Here is a 12,753-nt window from a genome sequence, read left to right on the forward strand (position 1 = left end):
TCGGGGAATTTGCTGTTTATTAAAGAAAAATCATTAGAAAAACTAAAATTCCTTGTCATTTAATTCATTTAAATTTAGTGCAGATAAATTCTGACGCAATCTGTGCCTTTTGCTGATGTACAACAGCCAAAATAGTTGGTAAATGCTCTATTTCAAATTTGCAACTGCCAATTCGACAGTCTTTGTTTACGTTTTCATGAGCCGTAGCTGATCGATCAGCTGTTCGGATGGTGAATGTGCTTTGACGGTGTGTGGGAACACGAGTTTCACATTTGTGAAAAATCCCAAACGTTCCTCACAAATGTGCTGTGTGGGAAGACAGTATTAGAAGCTAATTTCAGATTTGTAACGTTACATCGCGAACGGTACAAGATTTTTATATGTTTTTACCTCACGTTTTTGTATGAATAACTTCATATTTTTTTGAAAAGCAACTTATTGTGTACTTAATAGATATCAAAGAGAAATTGTTGTAGAAAACATTTTGTTTGTTTTACATGCAAAAACTGAAATATAAAAATCACTTAAAAATACCATAAAATACCAAAATTTTCGTTTTCTGGCCGATATAATGGTTATTGATGTATGTACATACATGTTCATACATACATACGTACATCCAAATTGCGAAATGATGTATTTTTTCCTATGGCGAACTTATGGCGCTTTGAAGCGTCATAAGTCCGCCGCAAGTAATTTTTAAACGCCATAATTTCGCGCGAACTTATGACGCTTTTCGGCGACATAAGATCGCGGCTGGCGAAATTATGTCGTTTTTTCTGTGGCGAACTTATGGCGCTTTGAAGCGTCATAAGTCCGCCGCAAGTAATTTTTGAACGCCATAATTTCGGGCATAGCGACATAAGTCCGCCGCCATAAGTTCGCCCAGTACATTTGGTCCGCGAAATTATGGCGTTTTTTTCCGGCGATCTTATGTCGCCGAAAAGCGTCATAAGTTCGCGCGAAATTATGGCGTTCAAAAATTACTTGCGGCGGACTTATGACTCTTCAAAGCGCCATAAGTTCGCCAAAGAAAAAACGACATAATTTCGCCAGCCGCGATCTTATGTCGCCAAAAAGCGTCATAAGTTCGCGCGAAATTATGGCGTTCAAAAATTACTTGCGGCGGACTTATGACGCTTCAAAGCGCCATAAGTTCGCCACAGAAAAAACGACATAATTTCGCCAGCCGCGATCTTATGTCGCCGAAAAGCGTCATAAGATCGCGCGAATTTATGTATGTATACATACATATGTTCATACATTTATTTCATTTGTTTGTACATTGTAAATATGTACAACCTGTAAAAATACAAAAAATACCAAAATTTTAGTTTTCTGGCCGATTTTTATATGAAAACACTGCTATGTAAACATTGTATTATGAAAAATTTGTTTTGGACTTAAAGTTTTTTTTGTGTACATATATGTACATATATATAAAACTTTAAATCCAAAAAAAAACCTAAATATAAATTTTCATAATACAATGTTTACATAGCAGTATTTTAATATAAAAATCGGCCAGAAAACTAAAATTTTGGTATTTTTTTATATTTTTAAGAGCATTTTTATATTTAATTTTTCGAATGAAAAACAAACGAAATGATTTCCCTCTTTCTAAAAAATCTTCTCTAATAAGTTGCTTTTCAAGAAAATATAAAGTTATTTATACGAAAACGTAAGGTAAAAACATAGAAAATCTTGTACCGTTCGCGATGTAACGTTACAAATCGGTTTATAATATAATATATATCATAATATGTAATATTTTGAATTGAAGTGTACTGAATTTGTATTATAATGAAATAATGGGAAAAAATATGACCATTTTCTTAAATGTTTTTTTGCACGATCGATGCATTTGACCAGTACTAATTGTATTATAAAAGGCAAGCTTTAGGGAATTGTCACATTTAAATTATTTGCAGAAAACAATGCATCGCAAACGGTACAGAAAACATAAGTCTTGTTTGACTTCAGCCTGAAAAACTAAAATCACAATAAAATACTGTTGCTTTCCATTCATGAAAGTTATTTTTATTTTATAGGGTCTTCCCACACATCGTCAAAGCAAAGGTTTAGCAGTGCCGAATTTACCCAAATGGACCGCCGTTAGAACACATTAAAATCTAACCACGGTTTGTTTGGCGATAGTTAGGCGATAGTTTTTCGGTGCAACTCTGAAAATTTGACCATCACTACGAAAGTGTATACACACTTGGCGAGGAACAAATGAAATATGGAATTTAAAATGTGGCGCCAAAGCTACAAGCATGCCCAAAATAGTTGTTAGCGTTTTTTCTGTATATTCTTGCCCCAATATGTCCCCAATTGTTACTATTTAATATAAACCGCCGGCCTCTATCTTATTTTAAAGATTTTGGATGCCTATACCACCTATAGACACTCTTCGGGGAATTTGCTGTTTATTAAAGAAAAATCATTAGAAAAACTAAAATTCCTTGTCATTTAATTCATTTAAATTTAGTGCAGATAAATTCTGACGCAATCTGTGCCTTTTGCTGATGTACAACAGCCAAAATAGTTGGTAAATGCTCTATTTCAAATTTGCAACTGCCAATTCGACAGTCTTTGTTTACGTTTTCATGAGCCGTAGCTGATCGATCAGCTGTTCGGATGGTGAATGTGCTTTGACGGTGTGTGGGAACACGAGTTTCACATTTGTGAAAAATCCCAAACGTTCCTCACAAATGTGCTGTGTGGGAAGACAGTATTAGAAGCTAATTTCAGATTTGTAACGTTACATCGCGAACGGTACAAGATTTTTATATGTTTTTACCTCACGTTTTTGTATGAATAACTTCATATTTTTTTGAAAAGCAACTTATTGTGTACTTAATAGATATCAAAGAGAAATTGTTGTAGAAAACATTTTGTTTGTTTTACATGCAAAAACTGAAATATAAAAATCACTTAAAAATACCATAAAATACCAAAATTTTCGTTTTCTGGCCGATATAATGGTTATTGATGTATGTACATACATGTTCATACATACATACGTACATCCAAATTGCGAAATGATGTATTTTTTCCTATGGCGAACTTATGGCGCTTTGAAGCGTCATAAGTCCGCCGCAAGTAATTTTTAAACGCCATAATTTCGCGCGAACTTATGACGCTTTTCGGCGACATAAGATCGCGGCTGGCGAAATTATGTCGTTTTTTCTGTGGCGAACTTATGGCGCTTTGAAGCGTCATAAGTCCGCCGCAAGTAATTTTTGAACGCCATAATTTCGCGCGAACTTATGACGCTTTTCGGCGACATAAGATCGCGGCTGGCGAAATTATGTCGTTTTTTCTGTGGCGAACTTATGGCGCTTTCAAGCGTCATAAGATCGCGCGAAATTATGTCGTTTTAAAACGGCGAACTTATGGCGGCGGACTTATGTCGTTACCCCATAATTTCGCGCGAACTTATGACGCTTTTCGGCGACATAAGATCGCGGCTGGCGAAATTATGTCGTTTTTTCTGTGGCGAACTTATGGCGCTTTCAAGCGTCATAAGATCGCGCGAAATTATGTCGTTTTAAAACGGCGAACTTATGGCGGCGGACTTATGTCGTTACCCCGTCTTATTCTTAATAATCTATATTAACTAAACCGATAGAAAGCACTATTTTAATTTTAACCCAAATTTGTAGGTCATAGACCACAGTGCAGACTTACTATTCCAATTTCAACGAAGTGACTTTGACTTTCTTGTGAGTTTTTTCTTAGAAGTGCGTGTTTGTTGTTTGTGTGGTAAGACTTGTGTATGTCTGTGTGGCTAAGTATTTGGCACCCCTGAGGCCGCCTTTGGGGAAAATCTTTTTCTTTCTGGCCCAGACTCTATTTTTTTCAGCTCGTCTGGCATCTTTTCCCCACTGGCCACAGTCTGCAAAAATCACGTCGAGAAAAATATCTACTTACAAAAAGAGCTAACGCCCATACTCACCTTGCGGCCATTTGAAATGCAAATTTTCTTTGCTACATCAAATCCTTCGAATTTTCCTTTACACTCCCAAGTGTTGCATTTTTGGTTGGTTTTTCTTATTCCTAGTTTTGGTACATATGTACATCCAATTGATTAGTTGATTTGAGCGTCAATCAAAGTTGTGTGGGGAAAAATGTGAGATGATATTCGAACTTCACAAGAAAAATCATTATAATTAATATTGTAAAGCAACCCATGTAGATCTGGATCTGTATACCGATATATTAACGATTCAAGCATTATATTTAAATATATAACATTTCGCTATATATAAAACTATACAGAATTTAAGCTCTTTTTGTGTATATATCACATCAAACTGTTCCTTTCGATATACACACACCGCTCTACTTGGAAAATGAATTTTCCAAACTCCGGCACATTGGCATGCCCTACTTTCTCCGCCCAATCCCCCCGTCAATGGAGTCAAACTCTTTGGCAGCTTGCCATCAAGGTGCGCTTTAAAAGTGCGTGCCGTCGAGCCACCCCGAACACGGCTAGGCGGGACACGGCGCTTGTGTGTGTCAAGGGTTAAGTGTTTTAAAGTGAGCCGCTATTCAGGCCATTTCTATGTTATCGCAATTTACCAACCACTGCTGACGCCCGGGGCGGCGATACCCCACGTGTCATTATCTTAATTTAAGGCAGCCCCTGCTCCACCCGCCACCTCCCGCTCCACCCGTTGATGGAGCTTCTTTCAGTTCCCATATCTCTTACTTGAATACACAATTATGTGTGTGTGGCACGGATGGGATGGGTGTGCATGCGGGGTGGCTTAAAATTAAATTTCTCATGCTTAGAGTTCCTGGGAACTGTATCGTTGCTCATTATTATATAGACACGTGGAAGGGGGAGGAGGGCTCGTTACTGTGCGGCTACGTTGCGACTTGAGATTCGAAGAGGGCTCTCCAGTTCTAGTACATCACTCAAGCGGGGTAAACTAACTTTGTGATAAAGTGCACCAAAGTGCAGTGGGTTGGAAAACTGCATAATATAAGGAGAGAAACTTATATGAGGGGTCAAATCATGTTGGTATCTGCATATGGAGATTCCCAATTAAGATAGTTTTCCATGTTTCAATTAAATCCGACTTTATCAAACTTGTATTTGACTGAAAAAAGATAATGGAATCTATATATCTGCAAAGAGCATAAATACTATTTCCGTTTCAAAAGGGGAATCACCGCTTTCCTATGCCCCGTAGGTCTATACTAACTTTTTGCTTTGTTTTGATGTTATTAGACTCATGGGAACTTCACCTGCAATTTGCGATCTCTCCTTCTTGGCACCGCAGCTTGTATATATTTTATATATTTAGTGTGCACTTCACATAGAGTTGGCGCATAAAAGGAGCTCTAAATGGGTGGCCGAGTGTGTACCAGATACAGTGAAGGTGGCATAATGAGTGCAGGGGTTGTTGCTTTATAAATAGACATCGAAGTGGTTTTGCATTTGCATATAAAATGTTGAAGATTTTAATGCAATTTAAACATGGAACATTGTTTCATCGCTAGTATATAGAATGGTTACGCCTTTACTTAATTGTTTTCTAATTTTTAAAGTTTATTTAAGCTTCTGTCATCGTAAATAAGTATAAATTATTCATATTTCAATTTTAAATCGAAAATTACTCCATATATGCCAGTTTACCACTTGAACTAATGTTTTTTGATTGAGACACGAAACATTCAAAGAAAGCCCATCTGTTCACTATATTCCCCCACAACTGTACTTGTTGATTTTCACAGAATTTCGCTTTTGAAATTTGCACAATTTAATTATAACCAAAGAAGGCGTAAACATAGCAGCCACGCTCTTTTGGCAATGCTCTTTTCCGGTTCTACGCATCGAGAATGCATCTGGCTGGGAATGCATATTGAAAATGTGCATAAGCGCTGCCGTTGCAAGGGAAGCAGGGTGGTGACAATGCCGTCTGCTGGGTATTTACGCAATCCCCACACCCATGCCCGCCCACAATCAATTATGCAATATGAAAAGCCAAGGCTTGTCCGAGCCATAACGAAAAATCGAAAAGCATTTGCGGCAATTTCTCAATTCGAGGCGAAACCGAAGGCAGCTGGCATGAGGTAGCCAGGGCCAGGGGCAATGAAGGGGGTAGGCTGGGGACAGGACATCGGAAACGGAGCCGGTGCCGGTGCCGGAGCCGGAGCCCCCCGGGCTACGTCGACGTCTGCATTGCGCCATGCAAACTCGAGCTGCGGCAGCCACATCTCATTTTTTCCATTTTGTATTATTGACAAAGAGAGGACTGCCGACTGCCGCTTTTCATTGAATATTTTTGGCCCAGGACGAGGGTCTGGAGAGGCCTCAGAGCCGGAGTCATGGCATCCAGACTGGGACGGAGCGTGTCCGGAGTTTGTGCCAGAGGCCAGCAAACAGTTTGCGCCAACAACAATGCCGAGTAGACTCGCAACTTGCAACTCGCAACTCGAGACTCGACATTCTGCTGACCTCAATATTTGTTCAACTTTTCAGCAGCAATTTTGTTATGCGATTTTCGCCCTCTACCCCGTGCCCTGTGCCGTCATAAATGCCTGCAGTTTGGCAGTTTTGTGCAGTGAAAGTGATTTTCGGTTAGAGCCCAGTTCAGATGGTTTATTGCTTTGATTTGCTGCTGCTGCTGCTTGCCTGAGCCCCAGCTATATCCTGGCAAATCGAATTCCCTTGATCAAACAACGATCCACAGGCCAACCTGGGGGGAACATTGACGAATTAGAGGCGAGGGTTGCTACTGCTACGGACTCACCCACATACGCGACAAGAGGCGACACCCCAGGAGCATCTGGCACACGGGACCCAGGCCCAGGATCGTGAGGAGGCGCAAAGCATTGACATTGGCCTGGCCGCTGACCATCAGGAACTGGCAAATGGCCGAGGTGAAGCAGACGAACATCACAAAGTTGGAGACCAGCACGAGAGTGCTAATGAAGCCCAGCTTGCAGCGCTGCAATGGAATCGAAAGAGGACTCTGGGCGATAAAAAGGACACTGCGGCCTGCTTACGGGCACAATGAGGGCCATATTAAATGACAACAGCAGGGCCAAATGGTGTCTGAAGAGAGTCTCAAAGAACTGCCAGGTGGAGGACCGCAGCACCTGGTGCCAGTTATCCGGATTGGCCTCCGACTGCACAGGTTCCTCGAATACCAAAGGCACGTAATAGAAGGTGTTCACCGGCCCCGAAGAGCCCATCGAAACTGCAGATTAAAAGTTAGTAAAGGAAAATATCTGTGGAACAGAATTTACGTTGGGCCAGGTGCTTGAACATATTGATCACATAGTAGAGCAGGAAGTTGTGCAGGACGAGCAGCAAGGCATCCTTCTTGAGGGGCGGAATAGATCTCTATTCAAGGGAAGATCGAAGCATTAAACACTGGAGGGAATGATTAAAATGCGTCTTACACAAAGCAGGTAAATCTGGTAAAGGTAAATAATGCAAGTGACAATTAGCTGGTGTACATCAGCCATCGGTTCCAGGCAAAAAATTTCTAGAATTTCGAGCACGATTTCCGAAACTAAAAAGGCCTTGACACTAAAATGATTGCAGAGAATACAATATATTTACCGAAATTCATACTAACTTAAGCCATGAACCTTAATTAATTCCCGCAGCTCCATTTAATACATTTGCTTAACATTATGCTTAAGCTATCTTTGTGCTACATGCACTCTCTGTGGCTTGTTTGACCCCAATACATATCCTTATTTACCGTATCCTTGGCATTTCCATTCATTAAGAACTAACAATAACCTTTCATACGAGCCGAGCTGCCCCAATTATAATTAAGAGAGTCTGGCCGCAGGTTTTCTCTGACAAGCTCGCCGGCTAATGGCTTACAATTACCAATTAACAGATTATTCCGTTGACCAGTGCACTTGACTCGAATGGAGACGTCAGAGTAAAGTCCAAAACAATATAATTGAATTTAAATTTCCAGCCTGTCCAAATAACGTAAAGCATTTCTCCGCATTTTAAGTGACTGTCCGTCAGGCAAAGCGGCCACAAGCATCATCTACGGCAGCGGCAATAAGAGTTGCGAAAACAAGGACATCCTCAGGCGACTGCAATTGCATTTTCACATATTGTGCAAACAATAAACATTGTTAATTAATTTACTTCAACTCGAGCGGCTTCTGCACTCCCGCTCAGTCCACTGATAAGACTCACTTTAAGCCTCTCTGCACATAATCAGCGGCCTGTATACACACACACTCGGGTTGCACAAGGGCTTCCGAGTGATTCCTATTCATTAAAACTTGTGAATATTTAAGCAAAATAATTCTAGGAATATGGAACGATTCAAACTATGTTTTTGTTTCATATTAAAATGCAAATGTGTTCCTACTTTCCACAAACGATTCCCAGTTCTGTGAGAAGTAAACCACATCATCATCATCGAAATCGAGTTGAAATTGTTTTGCGGAACGCATTCTGCGCTTCCATGGAAATCACTTATTAACGCTTACATGATACTGCGCTTACTTCGGGCTTTTGATAACTTGTGGCATATTTCAGCAGCAGCAGCAACAGCAGCGACTATAATGCCTCATGCCGGCCGTATCATTATAAATAATGACTCTGATTAAATATGATGTAATCCCTTGAAATGGCTGCCGGTTGGGCCATTTTTAAAATGCTGCAAACTTAATTAAACATTAATCATAGGAGCAAGTGGTGGGTGGTGGCGGCGCAGGACGCCATCGTTCGATAAGTTGACTCGAGTGTGGCACAGACAAGTGCATTAATTAACGGCCAGTTGTCCCTGGTAACTGATCATAAAGGATTTGGGCTATTAATCGAACGATTTTCGGATCAATATTCCCGGGCTGCGCACTCATAACATATCTCATGCAGTGTACCTTTTTATTTTTAGTAATTTGCTCCTTCGGGCCATTTAAGAACAACTGTCACGTACGTCGGGGTGGCCCCAAACCCCCAAACACACGCGCACACTTACCATTTCATCAAAGGAAATCGAGCTTGAATTGATTTTGCACACATAAGCCGTCCTCCCAGGCTCCTTGGAAATATACCTTGGTCCTAATGTGTGTCATTTGGCCGGCAGTTATCTTCAGGCCAAATGCACAAAGGGCGATAATTTTCCTTCCATTCCCATTTTTTTGGGCAAAGAAAAAAATTCAAGGAGACCCGAGAACTCAAGGGAGGTGATTTCTTTTTGATTTTCCTTTCTTGTTAGCTAAGTGAATTTGTATTTGCCATTGCATTTAGACAATGTCGATTAAATTTATTCGATTGGGGACTCCATTTGGTGGCACATATTCCGTTTTATTTGATTTTTCTTTTAGTTAGTTAGTCAACCGCAACTGAGAGTATCGAGGATTCGAATCCTTCACAAGTATAAAGTTCTTCTATTCCAAAAAATTTCGAGGTCAACTGTAATTTTGCAGAACGAGTTCCTTAGCTTGAGTTACAGAGCTAACTGATTGCTTCAAAAGTATCAAAGGTTTTTATGCTTCTCTCCGAATAATCTTCAGAAATGTATGATATCCTGGGTCCACAGTGCAGTATGTTTCCATTGGCCTCATCGTCCATCACCGAAAGCAACAAGTTCCAACGGAAATAACCAAGGATCCCATTTCAGTTCGCATTCATTTCAATTTCAACGGAAAGGCAACCAAACCCATCACACAAAAAAATAAAACCCAGCGAAAACTGAGACTCATTTACACATTTATGTGGGAAAACGTCAACTCTCTGAGTAATTTATGCACACAAAGGCATTTAAATGCGTTTTCTTTCGGTTTTTTTAAGCAAACCGCTTCGGCTCGTCCCAGTGTCTGGGCTAACTTTCGTTTTTCGGCGCGGCCGTGTCCCTCTGAGTAAGAGAAATGAGGTGTAATGGGTGCCAAAAGTCAAGGACTGAGGGAGCCGGAGACTGGAGGCCAGGACACCAGGACACCATACCACCAGACAATTTATGAGGGCTTTGGGAATTGTTTCGAAAATTGACAAATTATGGTCATAAGTGCTACGATTAGTCCATTTTTTGTCCCTTTCTTTATATTTTTTTGGGAGCTGTCTCCTCAGAACCACAAAATGCATTATACGCATTTACAGATACGGCATTCGTTTCGCTGCGGGCACTGCGTGTTATTAATAATTCAATTTAGCCGTCTCACAACTGGCGCCGGGTCATGGAACCCGGCAAGGCATCGAGCACGCAACGGCGCGCCGTTACCTTTCGAAGTCCCCCCATTACCATTCCCATTTCCCATTTACCGGCTACCCGTCCCATTTCCATGGCGGAGAGCTCATTATATATTCATGCAAGTTAAGTGCGAAAGCTCATATAGTGGAATAATAAATTGAATTTCGCCCACGAGCTTGTACAACTGCATAAACAGCTACACGTGCTCGGCAAAAGATACAAATGTATCTACACATCGAAATAGTACTGAGTGTCCCTCGAGCTGTGCTCACGCGATAGCAGAAAGGTTTTGGCCCAGTTTGGAGTTTTCTGAACTCTGTTCGATTCTTTTTGGGATTGAATTCAAAAGAGATAGATAGTTTTCCCATTAAAATAATTTGTCATACAAATACTTCATAATTTTTGCTTTATCTTTATGATTTATTGTTCTTGGCACCCATTAAAGAATTTTACAAAATTTTATAAGGCCATCTTTGTTTTATTTTAGTGATTAACCAAAGTAGCCCCCAAAATTTCCCCCTCCAAAGGATTGCTGTTGCTGCTGCTGTAGCATATCCTCGTATCCTCCTGGAAGGCCTCCTGGAAAGCCTGCAAACGCTTCCTGCTGCTGCTGACCAAAGCCACCTCCAAACCCATAGGATGCCTGCTGCTGTTGCTGCTGCTCAAATCCTCCAAATCCAAACTGGGGACGAGCCGAGACAATGCCCAAAATAAGAACCAAACAGAAAATCTGAAAATGGTATGGAAATTATTTAAAAATTATGTTTATGCTTTTAGGGAATTAAATCTTACGGAAATTTTCATTTTAAATATTTGTTAAAGATGTTTCTTCGAATGCACTTGAGAGACTGAGCTCCTTTTCAGGGCGACTTTCCTCTTATAGTTTGGAATCGACTATCTGCCCATATTTGGGCAGAAGGTTTTCTACCTAAAAGCAGAGTTTCTGGGAAATTATATTTTCAAGCATAAACCAAGATTTGAATATGAAAGACAGGTAGGCGTAAATAATTTTCAGGAATTCCTTGGGATATAAAATACCTAGAAAATATACATAGCTAACATGGAGCGTCACATGTTAACTGAAAAATATTTCGTTGACAGATTAAATAAAAAAGAATCATATATATAATAAAGAAAATACAAATATAGTTTTGGCATTATCACCTTTGAGCTTCCTTTCAGTTTCTGTGGCATTTGTATGCAAGATGACCGTCATTAGCTACAATCCATTAAGATCGTCCTGAAGGTAAACAAGGTGAGGCGGTAACTACCTGCCAGAGAAGCCGCAGTACTGTGTCATGTCCGAAAGTTACTTAATCAGTGAGGAGCCCGAAGACTGCGGCCGGGACCAGAACTAGAACCAGAACTCTCTCCATATCCACATGTACGGGGCAAGGGGTCAGGGCCTAGAGCTGCAACAAAGCCCATAATTAATATCACTTTACAGTTGCAAACTGCCACACAACAACCGACAGTTTAGTCACCATGTGTGCGGTGCTTCGCCGAGACCAAGGGGTATTACGAACTATGTAATTGTGAAGGAACAAATTAGTTCAGAGGGGCTTTGCGAATTGTGGGAGTCGTAATCTTAATTATTTTTAAAGCAAAATAACCAAGATAACGGCGCCCTCTTTAGCCGATTTATTGTCGAAAATCTAAATCGTTTCCAGTTCCAAAAATATTAATTTCGCATTGTTTAGTCTATGAATTAATTCTGATTTATATCCAGCTGTGTGCTGCCAAACCGCACTTCCTACGTCCTTTCCTCTGCCTTTCGTTCCCTCCCCTCCTAGCTGGATCCTTTTATGTGCCCCATTTGTGGCTGCCGTTGCCGTTGCATGCAGACTTCGAATCCATCTTGTGGATTATTTGCAGGAGGCGGAGGTGTGGGCCTGAGTGCCAATTATATGGCATATAAATAGCATTACGCTCGGGCTGGCAGGAGATTTGTTGAGCTATTTGATAGCCCTGCTGAGAGATGACAACTCCAGGAGAATCTCCCAAAGATAGCTGCTCCTTTAAGGCAGCCAGTTAGCTTTAAGTTGGTAATTATTTCCTCCAGTCACTATCTATTGTGAGAGTTACTTGCAGGGCTACATTGAATCACTGCAGCAGCTACAGCAGCAAAAAGCGTTTTGATTAAGCATTCGAAAACGGGCAAAGTGCAGAGGAAAGCCAACATGGAGCAGGTTAGACCCTGGATCGACAGGAGCAGAGGGCGTCGAGTGATTATCATTAGCCGCCAGAGTAGTTGCCATTTAGCACGCACAACGAGATGCACGCCAGCAACATCAGCAGCAGCAGCAGCAACATTACCACCAGCAGCAGCAGCAACAGCAGCAGCAGTTGCAACAATGTTTGAGTAATTGTTTGCCGTTGCTGCAGCATCAACAGCAGCAGAGATGGCAGATACAACAAAATTTGCATACAAACACAGCCCTCCTTAACCCTCCATGGCCCACTGGGCTGCCGGCTGCTGGCTGCCTGCCGCACACGTAACTGAACGGTGGCAACAACTGCAGCAGTAATTGCAACAAACAATTAGCGTCACTTGGATTTATGT

General features: G+C 41.0%; 2 protein-coding genes across 2 annotated transcripts; both read right to left on the reverse strand.

The window, feature by feature from the left end:
* Positions 1 to 6,601: 6,601 nt before the first annotated feature.
* LOC108085238 (uncharacterized) lies at positions 6,602 to 7,582 on the reverse strand. The gene is made up of 5 exons (XM_017181777.3): positions 7,423 to 7,582; positions 7,267 to 7,363; positions 7,024 to 7,217; positions 6,768 to 6,965; positions 6,602 to 6,713 (listed from the first exon to the last, which is right to left on the reverse strand). The coding sequence occupies exons 1-5, from the start codon at positions 7,486 to 7,488 to the stop codon at positions 6,690 to 6,692; spliced, it is 579 nt and encodes a 192-aa protein (XP_017037266.1). The 5' UTR covers positions 7,489 to 7,582; the 3' UTR covers positions 6,602 to 6,689.
* A 3,082-nt stretch (positions 7,583 to 10,664) lies between these two features.
* Positions 10,665 to 11,486, reverse strand: LOC108085239 (uncharacterized). Its single transcript, XM_017181778.3, has 3 exons — positions 11,355 to 11,486; positions 10,983 to 11,269; positions 10,665 to 10,920 (listed from the first exon to the last, which is right to left on the reverse strand). Exons 2-3 carry the CDS (start codon positions 10,992 to 10,994, stop codon positions 10,681 to 10,683), a joined length of 252 nt encoding a protein of 83 aa, XP_017037267.1. The 5' UTR covers positions 10,995 to 11,269; positions 11,355 to 11,486; the 3' UTR covers positions 10,665 to 10,680.
* Positions 11,487 to 12,753: the final 1,267 nt, after the last annotated feature.

Source organism: Drosophila kikkawai, chromosome 2L, assembly GCF_030179895.1.
Source record: "Drosophila kikkawai strain 14028-0561.14 chromosome 2L, DkikHiC1v2, whole genome shotgun sequence".
In the NCBI taxonomy this organism is placed as follows: Eukaryota; Metazoa; Arthropoda; class Insecta; order Diptera; family Drosophilidae; genus Drosophila; species Drosophila kikkawai.